The sequence below is a fragment of the Aythya marila genome (genome assembly GCF_965140915.1).
Source record: "Aythya marila genome assembly, chromosome: 6".
In the NCBI taxonomy this organism is placed as follows: Eukaryota; Metazoa; Chordata; class Aves; order Anseriformes; family Anatidae; genus Aythya; species Aythya marila.
The window spans coordinates 37,524,242-37,545,416 of NC_139047.1; the positions used below are offsets into that span (position 1 = coordinate 37,524,242).

General features: G+C 45.9%; 1 protein-coding gene across 1 annotated transcript; it reads right to left on the reverse strand.

Moving 5' to 3' along the window:
- Positions 1–15,736: 15,736 nt before the first annotated feature.
- On the reverse strand, positions 15,737–20,745 carry RBM43 (RNA binding motif protein 43). The gene is made up of 4 exons (XM_082764035.1): positions 20,644–20,745; positions 18,884–19,082; positions 18,280–18,374; positions 15,737–18,196 (listed from the first exon to the last, which is right to left on the reverse strand). Exons 1-4 carry the CDS (start codon positions 20,644–20,646, stop codon positions 17,456–17,458), a joined length of 1,038 nt encoding a protein of 345 aa, XP_082620161.1. The 5' UTR covers positions 20,647–20,745; the 3' UTR covers positions 15,737–17,455.
- Positions 20,746–21,175: the final 430 nt, after the last annotated feature.

Here is a 21,175-nt window from a genome sequence, read left to right on the forward strand (position 1 = left end):
AGTGTTGTTTCAATCAATTGTCTAGTGGGATTTTCTCAGCTGCTGAAGGATGCTTAGAAAGGGTAAAAAAAGAAACCTTTAAAAGAGCACGTAGAAGAAAACCGGAAGTTTCAGATCCTCAGATATGTCATTTTTGTGTCAAATTGTAAAAATCACAGGAATTATCCATCTGACAGTATATGTGCATGCGTTCCTATATTTAGCAGCTAGGAGATGAGCTTAATAGCTAGGTTGCATTTACTATGGGTAGGTCACGCGGCAGGTGCACGCACGGGACAATGCTCTGCTCTGCACGGCGAGCTTCTCTTACATGACTTCATTTGTTTCTAAAAAGAAAAACACAACCATAACCGAGATCTTAACTCACTCCTTCATATGCCTTTCCTGCAAGTGTTTGAATTAAAGGTATTTGGGTTTTCCTGCTGAGAGCTTTAGGGATATTCTGCAGGAGGGGGGGTGTGAGGATCAGCCCTCGCTACCCTGAAACAATATATAAAATATTAACCGCTAGCAATATCCTTCTTGCACAAAGGCACTGGTGCCCCATTCCCTTATTATTACATGCAACTCAAAGGGATTGCTGGTGAGATGAAAACTGAAACCCTCTAATGCCTTTTCCCCTCCCTTGCTTGCCGTGCGGCCGGTCCCAGGCGAGCCCCTGCCCTGCAGGTCAGCCCCTGCCCACCGCCCGCGGGGAGGCTGCAAACGTGGTCCCCCCACCACCCCTTCCCATTCCTCCCTGGCCCTCTTCCTTCTTGCTTTCCTCAAAACCTTACAGATACGTTGTTTGTATCCTCCTAGTCATAGTGATTTTCTGGGGAAAAAGGGTATTTACTGGCTTCACTATGGTGCGACACCCACGCAGGGCACTCCTGAGATGCCTTCATCTGACTTTAAGAAGTCTCTGGGTGCCATTTCTCTTCTTGCCCCGATGTTTTGGCAGGGCACACAGGTTAAGGCAGTGGCTGGCTCAGCCTCGTGCTGGGGGGCTGAGAAGTGGCTTGCTGCTGAAAGCCCTCATCTTTGCACAAGGCTGAGCAGTAGCTGTGGGACTGCAGTGCTCGTGATCCATCCGTGATGAGAGAAAGCACGCTGACAGAAACCTGAAGAGTGCTTGAAGCTAAAGCCCTTCCTTTTTTCCTTTTTTTTTTTTTTTCTTAGAATACCAACTACAACTGTTTTAAAGCCCTGGTGAGATACTGAGGCTGCCGCCAGCATCCATGCCTGGGTTTATGTGTGTGGCGACTCCATCCTCCCTCCTTCCCCTCTCTCCCCACCTTTGTTAAGGAGAGACAGAGAAGCAGAAAAGCTGCTAACACCCCTGCTATCGAAAAAAGCCCTGCATCCTCCAGATAGACGGCTCGGCACTACACAGCCGGTCCAGCTGGCTGGCTGCTCTCATTAGGACGAGCACATCGTTAATGCCCCGGAGCTCTGCGGAGCTGCCAAGGCCAGGATCTGACCCATAACGCTCCTCACGTTGAGCTCAGGCCGTTTGGCAGTGGCCTGAGCAAGCCTGTGATATAAATTCCTTCTCGTTAACCAGGAAGTGGAAGAAAGCCTTAATTGGGATATCAAATTTCAGGAAAACGCAGTAAAGGCCGCTCAGCTGAGAGGCCTGGGTCCCGCTACGAGCAAATGCCGGCGGCTCACAGCCGGTGTGCCAGGCCTCTGCGGGTGGCAGACACAACAGGCGATGACTGTCACGTCATTTGTGAGCCGAAACACAACTAACAGCAGTCTTTGGGTGAGCAGTGGCTGCCTTCCCCAAGAAAGTATAAGACACTTGAACAAATTAAGGCAGCGATGTTGTAAAAGGGGGTGAAATGCCGCCGAGTGCTGGCTGACTGTCCTCACCTACTGGAGGACAGCGGGCTTCACTGGCACCTGCTGCTTCGTTTACTTCAGCTAACTAAAAGAAAAAAAGCATTGAAAATCCCCCAAAATGTTTCCATTACCACTTCCACGAGCATTTTAAACTTGTTTTTGGTGGTGGTGGTTTTGTTTTGTTTTGTTTGTTTTTCAGTAGGGTGCTCCCAAAGAGGAGCATGGTGTGCCTGAAGTGGGGCCACCCAAAAATGACAAAGCTGAATCACAAAATCACAGAATTGTAGGGGTTGGAAGGGACCTCAAGAGATCATGGGGTCCAAACCCCTGACAGAGCAGGATCCCTAGATCAAGTTGCCCAGAGAGGCATCCAGACAGGCCTTGAATATCACCAGAGAAGAAAGCTTTTCCTGGGAGGTCCCCTTCAGGTAGGGAGCCCAGGAAAATCTGCTTGTGAGGCCAGATGCGTGCTTTTGGGGCTTCGAGCTGGCAGCACACTGGAGCCCTCAGATGGCTGAGGTGGTGACTGGGGTGGGCAGGAGCAGGGCTAGCACAATTACATGTTCCTCAGATCAACCCACTGTGTGTTAGCTGCGATCAGGTCCACTCTCCCTTTTCCTCTGTCTCCAAACTAGCTCAGAACATACCCAGCTTTTTGCTTTCTTGCTCCCAGTGGTGTATAAACATTATGATTTGCATAGTTTTCTGCTCTAACCTTTTTGTTCGGAGGCCACGTAAAGGGAACGAGGGTGGGACCTTTCTGCAACGGGGACAAAGGTTTGTGCTTTTTCACTCTACGCTCTTGCTTTTAGCATGCACTGAGTTAATGTTTACAAGTATTTAGAGAAAAATACTCCGTTTGCCATAAGAGCTGGTTATGGGCTTGTAATGATGAAATAAAGAGCAGAGTGATTTCATCCTGGCTGTTGGTGATGGGCTCAGCCAGCCCATAAAGCAGTCCCTGCGTGCACATGGGCACTGCAAGCATGCAACGAGTGGAGACAACAGCTAAGGACAAAATTAAGCAGTTAAGGGACAGATGTGAAAGCTTTTGGGGAACAGGGAGGTGCGAGCCTCTCCTGCAGAGACTGGTGCAAGTTGAGGGATTGCAAACTGAGGGTGAAGCCCAGGCAGAGGAGCATTTACCCCCATTTCCTCTGGCACAGGACGATTCCCCCTGCTGCCAGTCCTCCCACAGGGGGAAGCAGCGCGGGGGGGAAATGAAATGTGATCTGATGAAAGCCGTGATGGCATGGACTGCTGAGTTCCCTGACAGATTGGGAAAACCACACAGCCTGATCACTGCTTGGGGAAAAAAAAAAAAAAAAAAAAAAAAAAAAAAAAGATGTATGCAAGCACTGCTGCTTTGGAAGGAATGAGATGTGTGGATGTTTTATTAGATCTTAAGCAAATACTTTGCTGACTAGTGCAATACATCTCTGTCACAACCGAGCTGGAATACAAGATTTCGGGACACATCGCTGCTGAAACCTTTAACAACAACCAAGCCGAGTTGGGAAAGCTGCAAATCACAAACGGTGAGAAAAATATTCAGATATGCTGAAACATCTATTAGTGCTTTTGAAATGAATTTGGGGATCAGAAGGGCCCTGGCGCAGCCTGCATGGCTCAGCCATGGACTTTAAATGTTTCACAGGTTCTGAAAAGCCAGGTTGGTTCAAAAGAAAAGCCTTTCTGCATGCCAGCAGAAGGGCTCGGAGCAGCTCATCTTCCAGATTAGAAGGCAATCCAGATAAGGGCCCAACCCAGCAAAGCCCTTGTGAGCATACTGGGGTTAAGCACCCGTTTTGTCAGGGCTGAGCGAGCAGTACAGGTTCACCTGCAGCCTGTTAACACAGAAATGGCATTTTCCTGTTATCTGCAGCTGAACACAAATAACTTTTCCAGCTCCTGACTCTGCCAGCCATGCTCGGGAGGAGCTGAAAGCACAGGCAGCTTCCTTCCCCTTTGGTCCTGAAGATGCAGAGGGGCTCAGCCCTCCCTCCCCATGGTCTGAGGGATGGGGCACAGATGGCTCTATGGGAAAAGAAGGTGATATGGCATTAACAGAGTCCAGCAGATGAAGGCACATGGCTTTGGACAGTGTCAGCCTCAAACCTGACCCAGTCTGAAGCAGGGACCAGCAGTGCACTGCCCGAGCAATACCTCCTCAGCACAATGTCAGGCTTCACCTCTCTCCGGTAATACCTGCACACAAAGAAATTACATCAGAAATGACTTCCCTCAATCTCAGTAAAAGCACATTAGGAAAAACTTCCATTTCTAGGAAAACGACTTGACAGCTGTGTTGAAATTACCTCTGGTAATTTTAACTGAGTGGAAGCTTTTATATTCGATTGCACCAAAAATGTAAAGCGTGTCACTTATTAAGCTTTTATATCTGACATTCAGTCTGGTACCTGACGGCATCTTTCCAGCAATCTGGAGATCATGCAGCTAATGTACTTGGAAATGGTAGAATTAGGGATGGTGGAAAGTCATTAAATTCGAAATTAAATGGGCTCTCTTCATTCGTGAAGGTAATCTTTAAGAAAAAGAAAAAGAAAAAAAAAAACACACAACAGAAGTGCCTTTGCAGAAGTCAGAAAGCATCTCCCACATTAGCTGTCTGAGCTTTCTTTTTCCTCCCGTAATGGTGCCAATTAGCTGATTTGACTATCACACCGGCTTCGCTGTGATGGAGGGGGGGAGCTGCAGGCTCGAAGCACCAACTTTGACACGAAGCACCAACCCCTCCTCACCCTTGCCACCAGCCAGGGCCCCTGTCTTAGTCTGAGCTTTTTCAGCCCAGTTTCAAAGGTGAAACAAGATGCCACGCAAGTGGTCTGAAGCTCTGGCAAGCCACACGATTTCCTACCCAAGGCTTTTTGGAAAGAAACGTCGAGCAGCACATCGTAACGTTCCCTTTGGGGGACAACTGCGGGAGGGACAAAATCTCAGTTAGTCCATTAAAGCCTGCACTAAAATAAATATACAAAAAAAAAAAAAAAAAAAAGCTGAAAGAACAATGCCTGTAAAATGTTTAGGGCGAATTAAACAGCCTACAAACGGCCGAGCAGCGTTGCCATGGTTTCGTACACCAGCAGGATGCTGTGCCACCCTTACCCTGCGATTCCTGCCTGGGATCTGGCAATCCCAGCCCCTAAAGGGCGAGCAGCAGCGTGTAGGGTGTTAAAGGTGTAGGGGCAACAAGCCACCATCCCGCAGAGGCTGCCTCTTGCTGTGTGTTTGGGGTCAGTGCTCGCCTTAGCAAGCGGTGCAGGGGACTTGTGGAGCTCTCTGGAAAAAGTTGGTTCCCACCTTGGGGCTGAGCTGAGGCCCTGCTTACCCGAGCACATGCATCCTGTGATTCATTAACGTGGTAACGATCTCGGGGCGAGCATTAATGGTCTTTGTGCGAGCGTAAAACGCCGCGCTGCTGCCAAACGTCTGGCTGCGGTTAACAGCTTCAACTCCAAAGGTAAGCACCGCGGAGGAAAATATAAATGCGTTATTAAGAAAAAACAACCTCTCGGAATGAAGAACAATAAAAACACAGCAGTCACAATGCAAGCACACCCTTCTGTGCCTCCTCATCGCAGCACACGCAGTGTGTAGGATCGCCCGTGTACTGATGGGGACGGGCTGCAGCAGGACCTGCTCCCCCCTACCCTGCCTGATCCCATCCCAACACTGCTGCAGGGGCAGCGTCTCCCCAGCCTGATGCACTTTGACCTTTTTGTGACTTCTTAAGGTGAAAAGTGAAAGTCCATGGAATATGTGCCAGATCTGTGCTCCGTTTCATGCCCTGCTGTCTGCAGCACACCAATGCTGGGGACACACCGCGTGCAGCCGGGCGAAGCGCTGCCAACAGATCGAGGCAGTCCCAGGAAGCCTGCTTTGATTTGTTTAACGAGCTGCTTGCTGCCAAAGATGAAAGGAAGGACCGTGGCAGCTAACAAACCTGAGAAATGCTATTAATGTTTTCTAGCACTTCTGCTGGGGAAAAAACACACACACACGTGTTTCTTGCCTTAATATATGACTATCACCAAGCTCTGTAAAGCTGTGCATAGCGTTCCTGTGCCCTGGGATAGGCAGGGAAGGGGTGGAGAGCTTATCAACTACCTTATCATTATCAACTAGCTTATCATTAGCTACAATCTCAGTCATCAAGAGAGCAATTTGAGACACCACCTCGTAGAGCTGAGATGGATCACCCCTGGCTTCCCCACTACTACAGCGAGGGAGTTCATCTGCATCATACCTGCACGATAGCAGGGTGTACCCGTGCACCATAAACACCCAGACAGACAGATGCTTGAAGTGTAGCTGGCATTAAGCACCAGCAGGTAGTAAAATGCTTCTAATTATTCCCATGCCCCTCAATTTTCACAGCTCCACTTTTTATAGTGAATTCTTCTGTTTACTTTTTCTGGAGTTAATTCTTTTTTTTTTTTTTCAGGCAAACAAGAGCACAAATATGGTTTGTTACTCAAAATAAACCGCCCCGATCTGTGATTTGTGTACAAAACATGCATGTTATGGGAATGACATATACAGCATGCTGCATAAAAACACATTTTCACCAGGAACCATGTCAGACACAGCAGATTCCTTCTCTAAACAAAGAGAAGTTTTGTTTGCTAAGTCATTTTTTTTCCCCTCTGGCTGTAACAGCTAGGGAGAAGTTTTTAAAATTCTTCATTTCTATGCAATTTACACAGTTTTCATGAGGTATTTTCCAGCTCCTTGTATTGCCCAAAGCCCAGGCTGCAAGCACAGATGCTGACTGCGAGCAGGGAATGCGGAGGAACTCCGAAAGCCAGGAAAAGTCTGAACGTGAACGTGCAAATCCAGCACTTGGTGAATTTGTCCCCACGTGTCCCTATTTTTATCAGCAAAGCTGTTGGAAATTGATGCATTGCGGTTTCTTAGCAATTTCTGGCCAGGATTTCCCATGCCCTCTTGCACAGGACTTACACCTGCAGATGTGGCTGCCACCGGTGCCTGCTGCTTGGATCCTAGCTCCATCCCTGCACCAAGAAGCATCGTCCTGCTATCATGTCACAAAACATCCTCTGCTCCTTAAGGCACCAGCTTCGACTCCTGCAAATAGGTGAGATTCTCAGCAGTCGCTATTTTCACTATTTTCAACTATTTTCACTTATAGGCTTTTTAAACTGCTTCGAATATTCACCTTCAAAACTCAAAAGGCAATGAGCTGTACATGGAGGGTTTTAGGAACACAAATATGGCACGGGGACCTGCATCCCCTGCTTTCTGAATGCTTAAGGCTGACAAAGAGTTAATACTTCCGTGGCCTGAGCTTAGTGTGCTATTGTCAATTTTTATTCTGCTATTGAATGCGTAGCCTCAGGCAAGCATTTGCCCTCTTTGCCTCAATTTTTCAATCCATAAAATAACAAAGAAATTACAATACCTTGACAGCTGTGGAAAAACATGACATTTATACTCATTTCATATAATGCTTACTTTTCAAAAAATGGATGCATTACCTCAAATTTCAAGTTAATATGCCGGACTATCATGGAAAATACCTCCACAGGCAACCAGAAACAGTATAAAGTTCATGGCAGGTGGGACCAAAACTTAACAGCGTGAGGCTGTAACAAAAGCCCAGCATCTGGGGAAAACCAAACCATATTACAACGGGAGACCCAGATGAGCTGAAGAACGTTATCACTTCATCTGTTCAAAATTTCCTAAGCCTAAGGTGCCACAAATACATTCGTATGAATGATTTTAGACTAGATAGATGTCTCAATATTTAAGATGTCAGATGGAGTAATATGTAAGTAATTATGTTTTGCCTTTCATTCAGTCTTTGTCAGGGGTACAGTCTGATGGCCCTGGAGATTGAAGGCTTCTGTCTAGATAGTGAAAATGCTCGTTTTTAACATGACGAGCACAAGCTTTCCCCACCAAGCTCTCACAGCAGGGCCAAAGACAGGGCTGAGCCCCCCAGCCATGGTGGGACCTGGACCAGCAGGTGTCCCTTGGGTGGGCTGTGGGTGTGCTGAGATGCCTGGAGCTGGTATGGAAGGTGAGCTTGATGAGTGCTGCTGATGCTAGAAGTATTTAATATAAAAGCTGCCACCTCTGGGGGCCTCTTGCCTTGCAAATCTACTGCGAGCGGGCAGGCTGGGGTCGTATCTCCACCAAACCTGGGACCTGTGGGTTTACAAAGCTCAGCCTCTCCCCAGTCTTTAGGCAGCAGATCTGCTTGAGTTGAGGGGGTTTTGCTCCTCCAGCATGAAGGCAGTGAGGAAGCAGCACAGGGGGAAACTACCAGCAGCTGGAGCAAGAGGCAGAGGTGATGGAGATGATTTGGAGAAAAGCATCCCAGGGAGGGAGGGAGGCACTGGTGGAGGTGTCAGGTCAATGCACACCAGAGAAAAATGAATGCACAAGCTGTTTTCCTACTGGTTTGAATGCAGTGTAAGTCCAGTGCAGAATAAAATTCGTCAGATAGAGAGACAATATAATATATATACATACAGGGACATTATATGTGGACATGCACACCAGGCTTACACAGCCCAATAGCAGAACTACTGACACCCGCCCACCAATGTAACCAGTAACACGCACAAACATCCTAATTTTATCTGTTCACTTGAAGCTGTTGCCAGCTTTGTGTGGTTGTGAGGAATCTGCAAAGGCCATTTCGCAGCAGTATTTGACAATTCTGCTTTATTTTGCCCAGCCTTCCTGTTAAAAAATGGCAATTACTTGCAAAGTAATTTGTGAAAATGCGAATATGACACACGAAGTAAATGCAACCATTGCTTAAACATTCGTGCCTGCTCCAGACCTGCTAAGATTAATTCATCCTGCAAACATATACATTTCAGTGAAATACGTGATACAAAAATTTTCTTCTTCCAGAGACTCAGAAACACAATGGCTTTTGCTTTTCCCCTCCTGCTGTGGTTAATGTGACCTAATTTGCCCCCTTGCGACAGAGCCAATTCCATGTGTCACTGTCATCTAATTGAATTAGTAACTACCCACAGTAAATATTTCAAAAGGAAAAATCTCATAGCATGATGAGCAGACTTTTGCAAGCTGGCGTAATACCAGTAGGAGGAACAAAAACCTCAAAGAAATACCACCAAGATTTATCAAAGGGTCTCTGGCTTTCACGTGCTAGAGCTGTACCTACAACTGCAGGCAGCCGTTGCATTTTGCTGATCTTGAGGCTCATTAGTGGAAACACAGCTGTTTTCTCCAGGAAATTGCCAGCCTCTTGATGTAATACTGACTTGGTGGAGGTGGCTGCTTTAATTACCACCTGGAAATAGACAGCAAGTGTTTACAAGTTGCAATAGGCTCTCCCCTGGGGGAAAGTGCATCGCTTCCTTAACTCTTTACTGCTGCGACCCAGGGATTTATTTACTCCTGTTTACATTTGCACAAAGCCTGGGAGTGGTGACGGATGTGCCTTTGGACCAGCTGGTGCCAAAGTGGCAGCATAAATGTCAGTTGCCATGAAGCTAAGGACTTGAGATGCGATAGCTCAGACTGAGGTGTCAAGCGAGACAGGTGCAGCTCACTGCAAGGCCTTTGGCACATTTGTTTTAAACATTTTATCTCGGTGCCACTCTCAGTGCACAGTGTTCATCCCTGCAGGAGCACACATGCCTGATTGGAAAGGTCTGTATCAGATACGAGGGCAATTGCTGGCTCCAGGCACCTGAAATACCGAGGAGACTAAATTGCGCTTCAGCTGCTGTTGTCCATCTGGGATACTTGCCCGAGAGCTAGAAGAAACCTGCAAGGGTTGTGTTTTATCTCTCTAAGAACTGGGCAGCTTCAGGGGAGGCTAAGCAAGCAGACATATTAAACAGTCCATGACCCTAGCAAACGCACCCTGTGCAAACTGGAGGCGTAAGGAATATCTTACACACTGCCATTGGTGATGATCCCCAACTGCTATAAAATGAGTTTAGGTGACTGCCTTAATCCTGGGCACCTGAGTTTTTTGTAATACAAATGTCATGCTTTGGGCTCTCAGATATTGTATTAAGCATTCAGTATGTGATTCCTGTGGCAGCGCTGAGTCTGGAGGCTCTTCAAGGTTCCCACACTAAAAAGCTGAGAATATGACAAGCTAAAAATGTGACATCGGTCCAAACCAGCATGGGCTTATTGCTTAAATACAGTGATCTGCGTTTGGCTTTGGGGGGAGGCTGGAAGCTAAACATAACAACTGTAGTTGTTATAAACACTGTCACTGCTTTTTTTTTTTTTTTTTTTTTTTTTCTTGTTTGTTTTTAAATCTATCTTCATTTTCCACTCTCTTTCTTTCCTCTATGGCTAGTTCATCCCCGCTTGCTCTCTGCGGCCCTGCTAGAGGGATAACCCACGTACCTGAACTCGAACAGCTCCACTGCATGGGTGGCTAAAACACACCAGCTGCCTCCCAAACCAGAAATTGCTGCCATGTTTCTAAGCAGGTTTCTGGAAGCAGAGATAAAGCTGTATGGATGTAAGGCTGCTCCCAGTTCCTGTGCTGTTTGCATCTAAATGAGCCCCCCCCAAAGGAAGACCTCTTCCCTATTTAAATAACAGCGCTCTTCCCTGCAGGCCTGTCTCTACCCTATGTAAATAAAATCGCAGCCCCTCCAGGCCTGTCAATGCTAGGCATTAATGAGCCTGCAAAATCGTTTCTTCTCTCATTTGGCTTGGCAGTGCAGATGCTTAAGTCTCTCAATGTGTTATTCAGAAAGTTTGGAAAATGTAAAGTATGCCTGAGAGAAATGCCAAATCCCTTAACTCATGGGGGAAGTGCTCGTGTAACTTAGAGGGGAAAAAAGAGCTCTCAGTGGTGTTTGCTGTGTGCATTACAATTTTCCAGTTGTTAAGAACTGGCTGTATCTGCACAAGAGCGATCTGCTCATAAAGAGAAGCACCCAGAGAATGGTAAATACGATGGGTTTCTGCAGGGTCCTTATGTGCAGGCCAGGCAAGGCACATCTATGTGCAACACCAGAGAGAGATGTTGCTTTTACTGCAATACTGGGAAAGACTTGTCAGAATCTGTGACAAAATGGAAAGCTTTTGTTTGTTTGTTTGTTTGTTTTTTAAAGCATGTCTTGAGTGAAAGTAAAGCCCACAGACATACACCAGCACTGCCCACTGGCTTCAGTGCCAGCCATACCAGCCGCAGATGGGACTGGGCTATTCTTATGTGCAGGAAGGGTTAAATTCCTGAATACCCCGGTGGCTGAGAGCTGCTGGGGTCTCTGCCACAAAGCCTTTGTACTTGACCAGTGCTGCTGGTGGCATCTGGACTGGGACTGTGGGGTCTGGAGAAGGTCAGGAGCCTGAGGGCTGGGCAGCCGAGCTGGGATCCCGGTAGAGCTTTCTTCAGCAGGCCCTTGCCCCCAGTAGGTAGACATTTGTGGGGAGCATCCCCCCAAGAAGCACAAACTGCTGGCTTCTGCCTGCTTGTCCTTCAGATCCCTCCCTCCTGCCTCAGAGCAGTGCTGTGGGGTGGCCATCCCCACTGGCCCCGCTCTGAGGTGAGCGGCCTGCCTTGGCGACCTGCCCTGCCGCCATGCCGCGTTGTGCTCCTGTGGCTCTGCGGGCCAAAGGCATGCTTTTTAACAAGGGATTAACTGCGGCAGGCTTGTGGTCATCCCAGCCACCTGTGATTTCAGTGTGAAGTCAGTGAGAGCTTGGTTTCCTGCCCCAGCTGGGAACCTTCCCATATTCTGGTTCCCGGGGCTTGCCAGGGAACACCAAGCTGCTCTCGGAGCACACCTAGGGAGCAAGGCATGTGGCTCCATGTGCAGTCTGCTGCCTGGAGCCCCATCGGGGCTGAGATGTGCCTTCTTGCTTAGCTTCTGCCTTGGAGAAGGTCCACGGTTCTTCCAAGCCACTGGGCCCAAGTGACAGCACTGCCACATGGCTGTGCCACACAGCATGGAGGCACCGCCACTGTGGGAAGGAGCACCACGTGTCCTCACTCTGCCTGTTCCCTGCCCTTGTACCCACACAGATCTCTGGGAGATCTGGGCAAATGGCTTGCACATTTCCAAATTTTGTTTGAAACCGGTGGCATGTGGCTCATGAAGCTGGGGACAGTCAATCTGTCCCTGCTAACCCCCATCCCCTCCAGGTCTTGGGCTCGGATTCTGCACTGCAGCCTGTGGGAATGGCTTTTCACACTTCACTTCTTTTTCGACCAGCTCCTTACATTGTATTTCCAGAACAAAAATCCTGACATTATTTCTCAATACCCAACCTGTACAAAGATAACAGAACTTTGGTTTTTTAGTATGTCATACAGCAATTCTTTTGGTAAAGCAACGTAGCTGCTCATCATTTGTACTGCAACTATTAAAAAGGCAGTAGCAGTAACAATATGGTGAAATTCACCTAAAAAATGTCTTAAAACCCATGCTCCAGCAGTGGTGGCTACTGCCATTGGAGGTAGTAGTCCTTCTTAACTCAGTTCATTTTAGGAGATATTTTTTTAAGGTCATTAATGGCTGTCAGGAGACAAAAGAAAGCAAAAGAGAAAAGGGATTTGTTTTCTAGAGGATGTTCCACAACTCTCTGCAGCTAAGGAAAAAGCAAGTACAACCAGACGGGGGTCGGTCAGCTCTGGACTGTTGTGCGGTTTTGACTTATCTGTGTGTTGTTGTGTTTTTAAAAAATCCTAATTAAAATTGATTGTTAATTGTTTTTTTCTTTTGTCTGGTTATCTTCACACAGCCTGTCACAGAAATGAGGAGAAATGAGGGAGGACTCCCACCCTCTAATGGTAAATGAAATGGTGGTAAGTGTCTACACATATTTTCACTACTTATGCTCTTACAGAGAGGAATGGAAAAGGTCCTTTCATCAGTAACTGTGGCAGATTGAGGAGTGGAAGCCTAAAGGACAAAAAATGAGTTATTTTGAATTTAATTGGGCCACCCTCGTAAATGTTTTCCTGCATGCAGCTAGGCAGGCAGCAGAGATGAATTGGAGAGAAGCCACATATCCTGTAAACACCCATCAGCCTCACTAAATGCAGTGGAAGGAGTCGCCACAGAAATGTTGTGCAACGGAGAAGGAATTTTCTCAGCGTTATCTTGGCCCTGCTCTCCAGCTGCTTTTCCCCCTTGCACAAGATGTACAACAAAACAGGGACGTGTGTGTTTGCTTGTGGGAGCTTCCTGAGGGCCGAAGCGGAGCCAAGCGCGAGCCTCAGCTCCTCCGGATGCACAGACTGCTGAGTTCATCTCCTCCTCCTCTCCTGGTGGGAGTCCGTCCCCGTCCAACCCCAGTGGGCGGCAGGCACTGACTCACCAACCACCCCAGCTCGCCCTCAGCTGATGACTATTGTGTGCTTTCATCCCGGGTTTTATGATTCTGGGCCTCCAGTGTGGCCAGATGAAGATGTTCAAGTCTGATAATTGTCTTAAAGAGCCAGTGATGTGCTAGCAACACTATTTATTTTTCCTACATATCATCTTGGATTTTTTTTTTTTTTTTATTTTTTTTTAAATAAGACACATGGATCTCAAAAGTGGCAGGCACTTCTTCCTTCAGAAAGTGTCTTTTTGGCACTGCAGCCTTTCAGGAGACATGACAGGTCTTTTGTAGTATGTGCTTTTTTTAACAAATGCATCGAGGAAGTTTCAATGCAACTCAAACATTGCAGAGGCAGTTTGGATGACAACGATTATACCTGCTAGAAAGGCTTTTTTCCTCCTGTAACAACCCCCTTCCCGTACGTTTTGCATGCAGCTTTCACACTGCACAGGTACAACGGGGAGCAAAGGAGGCTTTGTCCTCCCTCTGCCACACCAGGGCAATGCTTTGTGTTAGTGATAGCAAAAGCACTCACTAAATCATTCTTCCATCCACCTCCCCCATCCCCTCCGGTCAAAAATGAGATTGCTTTCTCCTCCAAATTGTATAATATCTTCTTGCTAAGGGATGTCAAATTCTCTCTCAAACCTTAAGGTTTTCAGACAACAGAATAAGGTGTGCACTGACCATAGGGGGGTGCTGCCCTGCCAGGAACTGGGTTCTTATTCCGCTGGTGTTCCTGGCTGATTTTTTATTTTATTTATTTTATTTTTGAAGGCTTTGTCAGTGGGAGTTATGCCTTAATTCAAAATCAGGCACTGTATTTTTACTGTGTGACCTGTTACGTGTCCCCATCTGGCAAAGGGCAGCAAGCGTTGGCACAGCAATAAGAACAAATATTTTGTTGAGGTCCCATGAGCGGATTTGCTATTAAAAGTGTAAATCTGATGCTGAGAATACTGAGTCAGCACCAAGCATTTAGATCTAGGAATTACATCTAATATGCTTTGCCGGATATTTTCCAATACCCACAAATATTAAATGCCTTTGTCAAGAGGAGTTTAATAGCTATAACAGTGCTTTGCTTCCCGTAAGAAGTGGCTGTGAGAATGAGACCCAGCAAGTCTTTTACCAGACCTAACACCGACCTGTTTTGTTGTATCTGTTTATGTATTCATGGTAAGGACAAAATCAGACTCTCTTTTCTTGCTAAACATCTATTGTTTTCCATGGTATCTGCATCATGAAGGAAGGAAGAAATGCATATCCCACGTATAATGTTATTCTGCTGAAACACTGTTTATATCTTACAGCAAACACTGCTATATCCTGGTGGACCACAGCTGACATTTTTTTCCTGCTAAAAAAAGCAGGTTTCTCTGGGGTTAAATCTAAAATAGCAGCTCAGGCAGTCACAGCCTGTACATGCCACAGCCTCTTTGCTATCAGCGGCAAAGATCCTGCGGTAGGACACCTGCTTCGTGCCCTGCCCTTGCTGAGCTACAAAGAACCATCAAAGATGACAAAGGTGATGCGTTCCCAGCCAGTGCTTCTGCAAAACCACCCTGAAAAAGCAGCCCCAGAAAGCCAGGAGCATAACAATAGATAATATTTACTAATCCACAATGAACTAACATCCCAGTTTACTATTTACCATAGTTCCAAAACAGCAAATGCAAATTTCATCTTGTCTAAAGAGATGACATCCTGGTATGGGACCAGAGACAGCAGACGGAGACGCCAGGAGCACTGAGGTGGAGCCGGCTGGCAGGGTACACGATGGCCCTGGCATGAGGTAGGAGTGAATCTGGAGAGGAGCTACTACAACTGAACCAGGATTCAGCAAGATAATTTTATTCAGCTGCAATCTTCACAAGATTTTCAGGGTTTGACCTAAAACCCAGACAACAAAAATCAAGCGGTACCTTACCAGTGCTGTTGTCAAAAGTTGACTCAAAAATTGGTGTTGCTCAGCCACTACTGACCTGCCAGTATTCAAAGTGATGTCGGCATCTCTGGTTTACCAGCCCTAAGCATTGTTGGAAGTGCCTAGGAAATATTAATGCTATGAACCAGAAAAAAAATAATAAACAACCTTGAGGATCTTCAGAAAATAGAATGGAAGACCAAAGCAGAAAGAGCACTAATTTCATTAAAAGATTATCCTTCTTAAAGGATTTTCTCTTTTCCAAGGCTGAAAAACTCCCCATCATTGCTTAGGCAATGTAGGTAGTACCCAAAACCGCCGAGCGTTGGTGAGCTGTCAGTGGGGAGTAGAGGAGAACCTTTTCCAGGGCCTGACCCTGGGCACCCATCTCCAGCCCCACCAGGAGCCCCCTGGGGGTGCTACTGGCTCCAGAGGAACTTGGAAGAGATGAAAGTGCTTAAACTCACCATTTTCCCACTTTGACAGTGTATTTTAAAACACGGCGCCGGCACTATTTTAACAACTTTATCTTTCATTAGCATAATTGCAGTGGATAATCAGTCATGACAAGAAAATTCCTTAAGCATGTCGGGCTTCCAACTAAACGTCTGGGGGTTGGTTTAAAGAACACGGACACAATGTTTTGAATAACTTGTTTCTTTATTGAGTTCATAATTTAATTTCATAAAACTCTGCATGTAAGACAAAACAGCCCACGCTTTATGTTTTGACAAAGTATTTCTGAACACTCTGATTTCACAGAATAAACATTTGTTCTAAATTGGTTTTACAAAAAATAAAATAAAATTAGGATGGGCATTTGAACCCTTATAATGGGTCTAATATTTTAAAAGTTTAACAAAAAAAAAAAGACACTAAACAGTCACATTCCTATGGACTGGCTTGATCCCTAATTTCAGTGAATGAGACAGAATTCTGTAGTAATCATTCAGCTTTTACTCTAAGCATTTAACACTAGAAATGAAAGTTACAGACAAGGCAGGAATAAACAGGTATCATTCTGATAGCTTTGAAGTCTAAACAATATACATAAGGGTGGTTTTTTTTAGCTGTATGCATATCCAGACCTATCAAAATGATTTTCTCTGTGCATTTGTACAGTTCCTAACAAAAATAGAAATTTAGGCTATATTGGATTGTTCCATCCTTACTCAAGGGGGCAGAAACCCCACTGCCTGAACCTCTGACACTGCTCTGGAAAACGGAACTGGGAAGTATTAATAAGGCATAAAGGTGTTTCTGATCTCAATTACAACTAGTTTCGATGTTGACTGATCAGTTTTGCACAGAAAAAAAGACTGCTCACGATCTGGATCTGGAAGACTATTCTACTCCTGCATCAGGCATAAGAATTGTATAAACACAATTTCATTCAAAAGTCTAAATGCCCCACGACTTTCACATTGAAATTATGGATATACTTTCATGTCTAAATAAGATGCTGTCAAGGGATGCTGCAGAAGCTGTTACAGCTGGGAAAAGAAGTGTTATCGCTCCTATGAATACAAACACACTTATTTTCTTCTCTTAAAAACTTGTAGTGCTAAATTCTAAGGTCCTTTGTATGGCATGACAAATTTAATGAGCATTCCATCTCCTCCAGTATCAAAGCTCTGCCTTCTTCACGCATCTCAATCATGAGAACTTTCTTACGCAGATAAAAGCAACAGCAGCAGGCCACCACTTGTGTTTTCAGTGGTCATCTCTTTGCCCAGAGAAACACACCTAAACTTCAGTGCAGCCTTTCATACCAGCTTGGCCCACCCAGCTTTGTATCTCTGCCTTCCTATGCAAACGAGAAATCCTTAAAAATTCTTTTCTCATCATATACTCCCTGACAGCAAGACAGAATGAGCATTACATGTGCCCGGAACGCAGGAAACGAAAGGAAGGATAGGACTGGTTGGATATTAGGAAGAACTTCTTTACCGAAAGGGTTGTGAGGCATTGGAATGGGCTGCTCAGGGAAGTGGTGGAGTCACCATGCCTGGAGGACTTTAAAAGACGTTTAGATGTTGAACTTAGTGATATGGTTTAGTGGAGGACTTGTTAGTGTTAGGTCAGAGGTTGGACTCGACGATCTTCAGGTCTCTTCCAACCTAGAAATTCTGTGATTCTGTGAAAGATCTGGACAGAAGAGGTCTCACTGATATGAAGATCATTTGTTACCTGTTCTGAACTTAATGTAGGATTTGGGAGGAATGGGCTTCTTCATCTTCGTATGCTGACTTCCCAGGCTGTGCATGGGAGAAATAAGGCCAATCTGAAGTGACACTGAGGTGCATATGCTGCAACAGTACAGTTTATTAGAAGCTCAATGTGTAGAATAACATGAATGCTATCTTTCTACCTGTGTTGAAACAGGCTCTGAACCTCTTTGTTCACTTCCCTTGTAAATTCAAAAACCTCAGACGAATTTCCTATCACATCAATGTGAGTAGCATAAGGAATAACCAAAACAGAAGGGTAGTGGGATTTTAGAGTTTCACACATCAATTTATATTTCTGCTTTTCATCTCTGGTGTACTCCTCAAGGTATATCCTTTCTTTACATAAAGTGTTGTGAAGTTTTAGAGACTGATGTTCAATTTCCTCTTTGAATGCTAATACCTGTGCACCATGGGGCCTACTTCTAACTTTCTGAAGATATAGTGTAGTTATATCACCATCCGTGATGTCGGAAATTACAACATCAGTATTTGCTAGGAGTTTCTTGGGAAGAACGTTCTTCATATAGAGATATATATCTGTGTCAAGAACTACCACTTGCTTTTCCCCTTCTGCATCATGAACAAAATTATTTGTATCTGTGGTAAGTCTGCGCTGCTGCTGCTGCTTCTTCTGTCTCTGATGGGACTTCCTTTCTTCATTTTTGTCCTCTGAAAGGGATTTTGCTTTTAGTAAAAGGCAATCTCTTAGCATTTTGATTGCTGGAAATGACCCTTGAACAGAAATATGTCCATTGGATTGCAGAGGGCCAAAGCTCAAAGCTGTGTTCTTCTTTTTAAGTTCTTGTATCAGATCTTCTAAAACATACTGATCTTTGAAAACAGACATATTGAGGACAGAAGTGACAGAGCTGAAGACCTAGAATTTTGAATTAGAGAAAAGTTAAGTAATGGTTAACATAGCAAAGGAGGTACAACAAGATAAATAATGAATGAACTTACATTTTTGCAGTAAGGAGTTACTTTCAAAGGGTAGTATCTGGAGAGTCTCCTGTCTTCTAGTCGATGCTCATTCTTCTTTAGAACACTCTCTACAACTAAAGAGAAAGCCACTTGTTACTTGTTTGTTCTGCAGTAAGATAATGCATTATTACCAGTCTGATGGTGGAACACTTTGTGGGTGGTTTTTTTCTTGATGCTTTCCCTAACAATTTCCCATACATACACAGGTGATTCAATACTCTTGCCTAATATTTTATGCATTAGTCAAAAGTGCTGAGAGAGAGATGGAAGGCTGCCTTTTTAGAACATTAATTGTCAGGTATTTATTCCCCAAAAAAGGCCTGACTACAAATATCATGTTATGCATGGTATAAATTTATTTCTAAAAACAAACAAAATAAACACTTTGCACGAAGCCTCTTCAGAGTCATGACTTCACTGAACAGAAATAAAATCCTAAAACTCTGACTAAGAGAGAAGTGTTAGTCTCCCAGACACATAAAATCCTAGTAACAGTAAACAATTTATACTTATTTGGTTTAGGGTAAACATTCTAGGGTTAATTCCTGAGGGAACATTTCCTACAGCATATTAGAGTCAATACCTTCTTGATCTTCAAAAGTTACATACGCAACTCCTTTTTCCATTGTTGGATATATTATGTCCTCCACATCTCCACCATTGTTCTTTGACTTTTGGAAATGAATCACCAGTATGTCACTCATGACATCATCCTTCAGAACGCCATCTGGAACACCAGAGATGACAACTGTCCTTGCAGATTTAGCCGCTCGTCCCGTGTCCTGCACATAGAGAAATGGGGTACTGTAAGCACAAGGAGTAGCAGTGACCTGCCGTAGTGGTTACCCACACCCACGTTGACTGCTGCAGTGACTCCCCTTCACTTTAGTCAGACAAGATGCCCGTTTCATAGGTAACTAAGGCTGCTGAATCAGATTCTGATTTCAGCTAATACCAGACTCCCTCAGGCACTTTTATGCTACTGTGCAGTAAAAAATGTGTCATTTACACACTCTCGGCATCCTCATTTGTTAGCGCAATAAAAATTAAAACTAAATTTAACAGCTTCCAAACGAAAGGCCCGGTGTCACACGGGTATGATTGTTTGCTCTAATATTCAGGACTGAAAGAAAATGAAAAATGTTAATTGCATGTACTGTTCGATAAGCATTCTCTTTTCCGAGTGGCAAGGCCAGATTCAGACAGTCCTTACTTGTTAAATCCCCGAGAGCTGGGATCCAGCATTATGCTCTGACTCATCTCCCTCCACTTACTCAATGGACAACCTTGTTAAATTGGAGGAACATAATCCCAGTCATCTGAGACTCGCAGTGCGTAAAGTGGCTACTACACACATGATTTCCATCAGAGCCAGACCTCCCAGCACTGCAAACATGAAACCCACCCTAAATAGGATTTGCATCTATGTCTCGTTAAGGCAAGCGTATTTTCTTTCCACTCTTATTAGGCAGAAATAGCAAACAGCATTATTTCACTGGAAATAGGGCAGAATCACCATAAACAGTGGGACACTGAGGAAATTTTGTAACAGTTCATTTACTTTTTTTGGAAGAAAGAAAACAGTTTAGTTTGTTTGCATGGAGCGTTTATGGGAACAAGTTGCTGATAAATTCAGAGCCACTACGCCAGGTCAATCCCTCAGTCTGCATTCTTTGGGCATCTCTTACAAAGTTTCTTCTGGAGTCGGGCTGTATAAAATATTGTGGCCCTCCTGGCACTTCGGAGGCCTGATTTTACCAGCCGACCCAATAAAGAGCTAGGCACTTCGGTTATGTTGGTAATTATTAATGTAACAGCAGGTTCCTGCGCTAAGGAGACAACACGGAGGGAATACAAACAGGGCGCTTCAGGGGCTGGCGAGGTTTTCTGCAGGATTTTCTCCTGCCTCACGCAGCCGGGGCCGCTCCAAGCTGCCAGACAGCCCCCACACCTTGCCAGCTGGCTCTTCGGAACAAGAAAAAATAATAATAATAAAAACACGACGAAAAAGCAGGGGGGGTTGGTGGGATTTACGCCGAATCGATTCTGAGGCACGTACGCGCCCGGTGCCTGCTGCGGGGCCACACGGGCACGAAGCCGGCACCCTGAGGGGGGTACCCGGGCTGCCCCACGACCCCTCCGGCTGTCCTACCCCACCTCAGGACCCCTCAGGGTGGCACCCACCCGCCCCAAGCCCCTCCGGCCGTAGCCGGGGGCCCGGCGGAGCGCTACCACCCGCCGCCAGCCCCGCGCCCTTGCCCCTGCCTCAGGGCGCCCCGCCGCCATTTCGCGACCGCCCCCCCCCCGGGCGGCCCTTCCGGCCCTGCCGCCGCTGCCACTTGCCATGGCCGTCGCTGTGCCGGCCCCCGGTGGCCTTTAGAGGCGGCTGTCCCCGGTCATCGGTGGTGTTGGACCGGGGAAACGAAAGAGAAAGCGATGGGCGGGCACCGGGAGGGCCGGCCCCTTCCCCCTGAGGGCGGCCGAGGGTGGATTCCTGTCAGGGGGACGCAGAGGGGCAGTGCCCTGTGGCAGCGACATGGCCGAAATGTTCCGTTTTCTGTTCCGTTTTCAGCACTAAACCCGTGTTCCAGCCTTTACGTGGCCCGGTTGGTGCTGTAAAGTAAACTTTCTATCGATTCGTCAGTGAGAAAATTGAACAAACGCCTTAGAATGTTAATTAAAATCTCATCTTGGTTTTGTGTGCTTAAAGCCTGCTTCTTCGCACTTCTCCCACACGCAGCGAGACCGCAGGAGAATTTTAAATGTTTTCCTTTTTCAAGGACTTCTTTCTCAACATTTATCATGAGCTACGGTTATAATTACTGACAGTCTTCATCAAGTTTTTCCTCCTCTTCTCTGTTTAAGGCGTTTGATC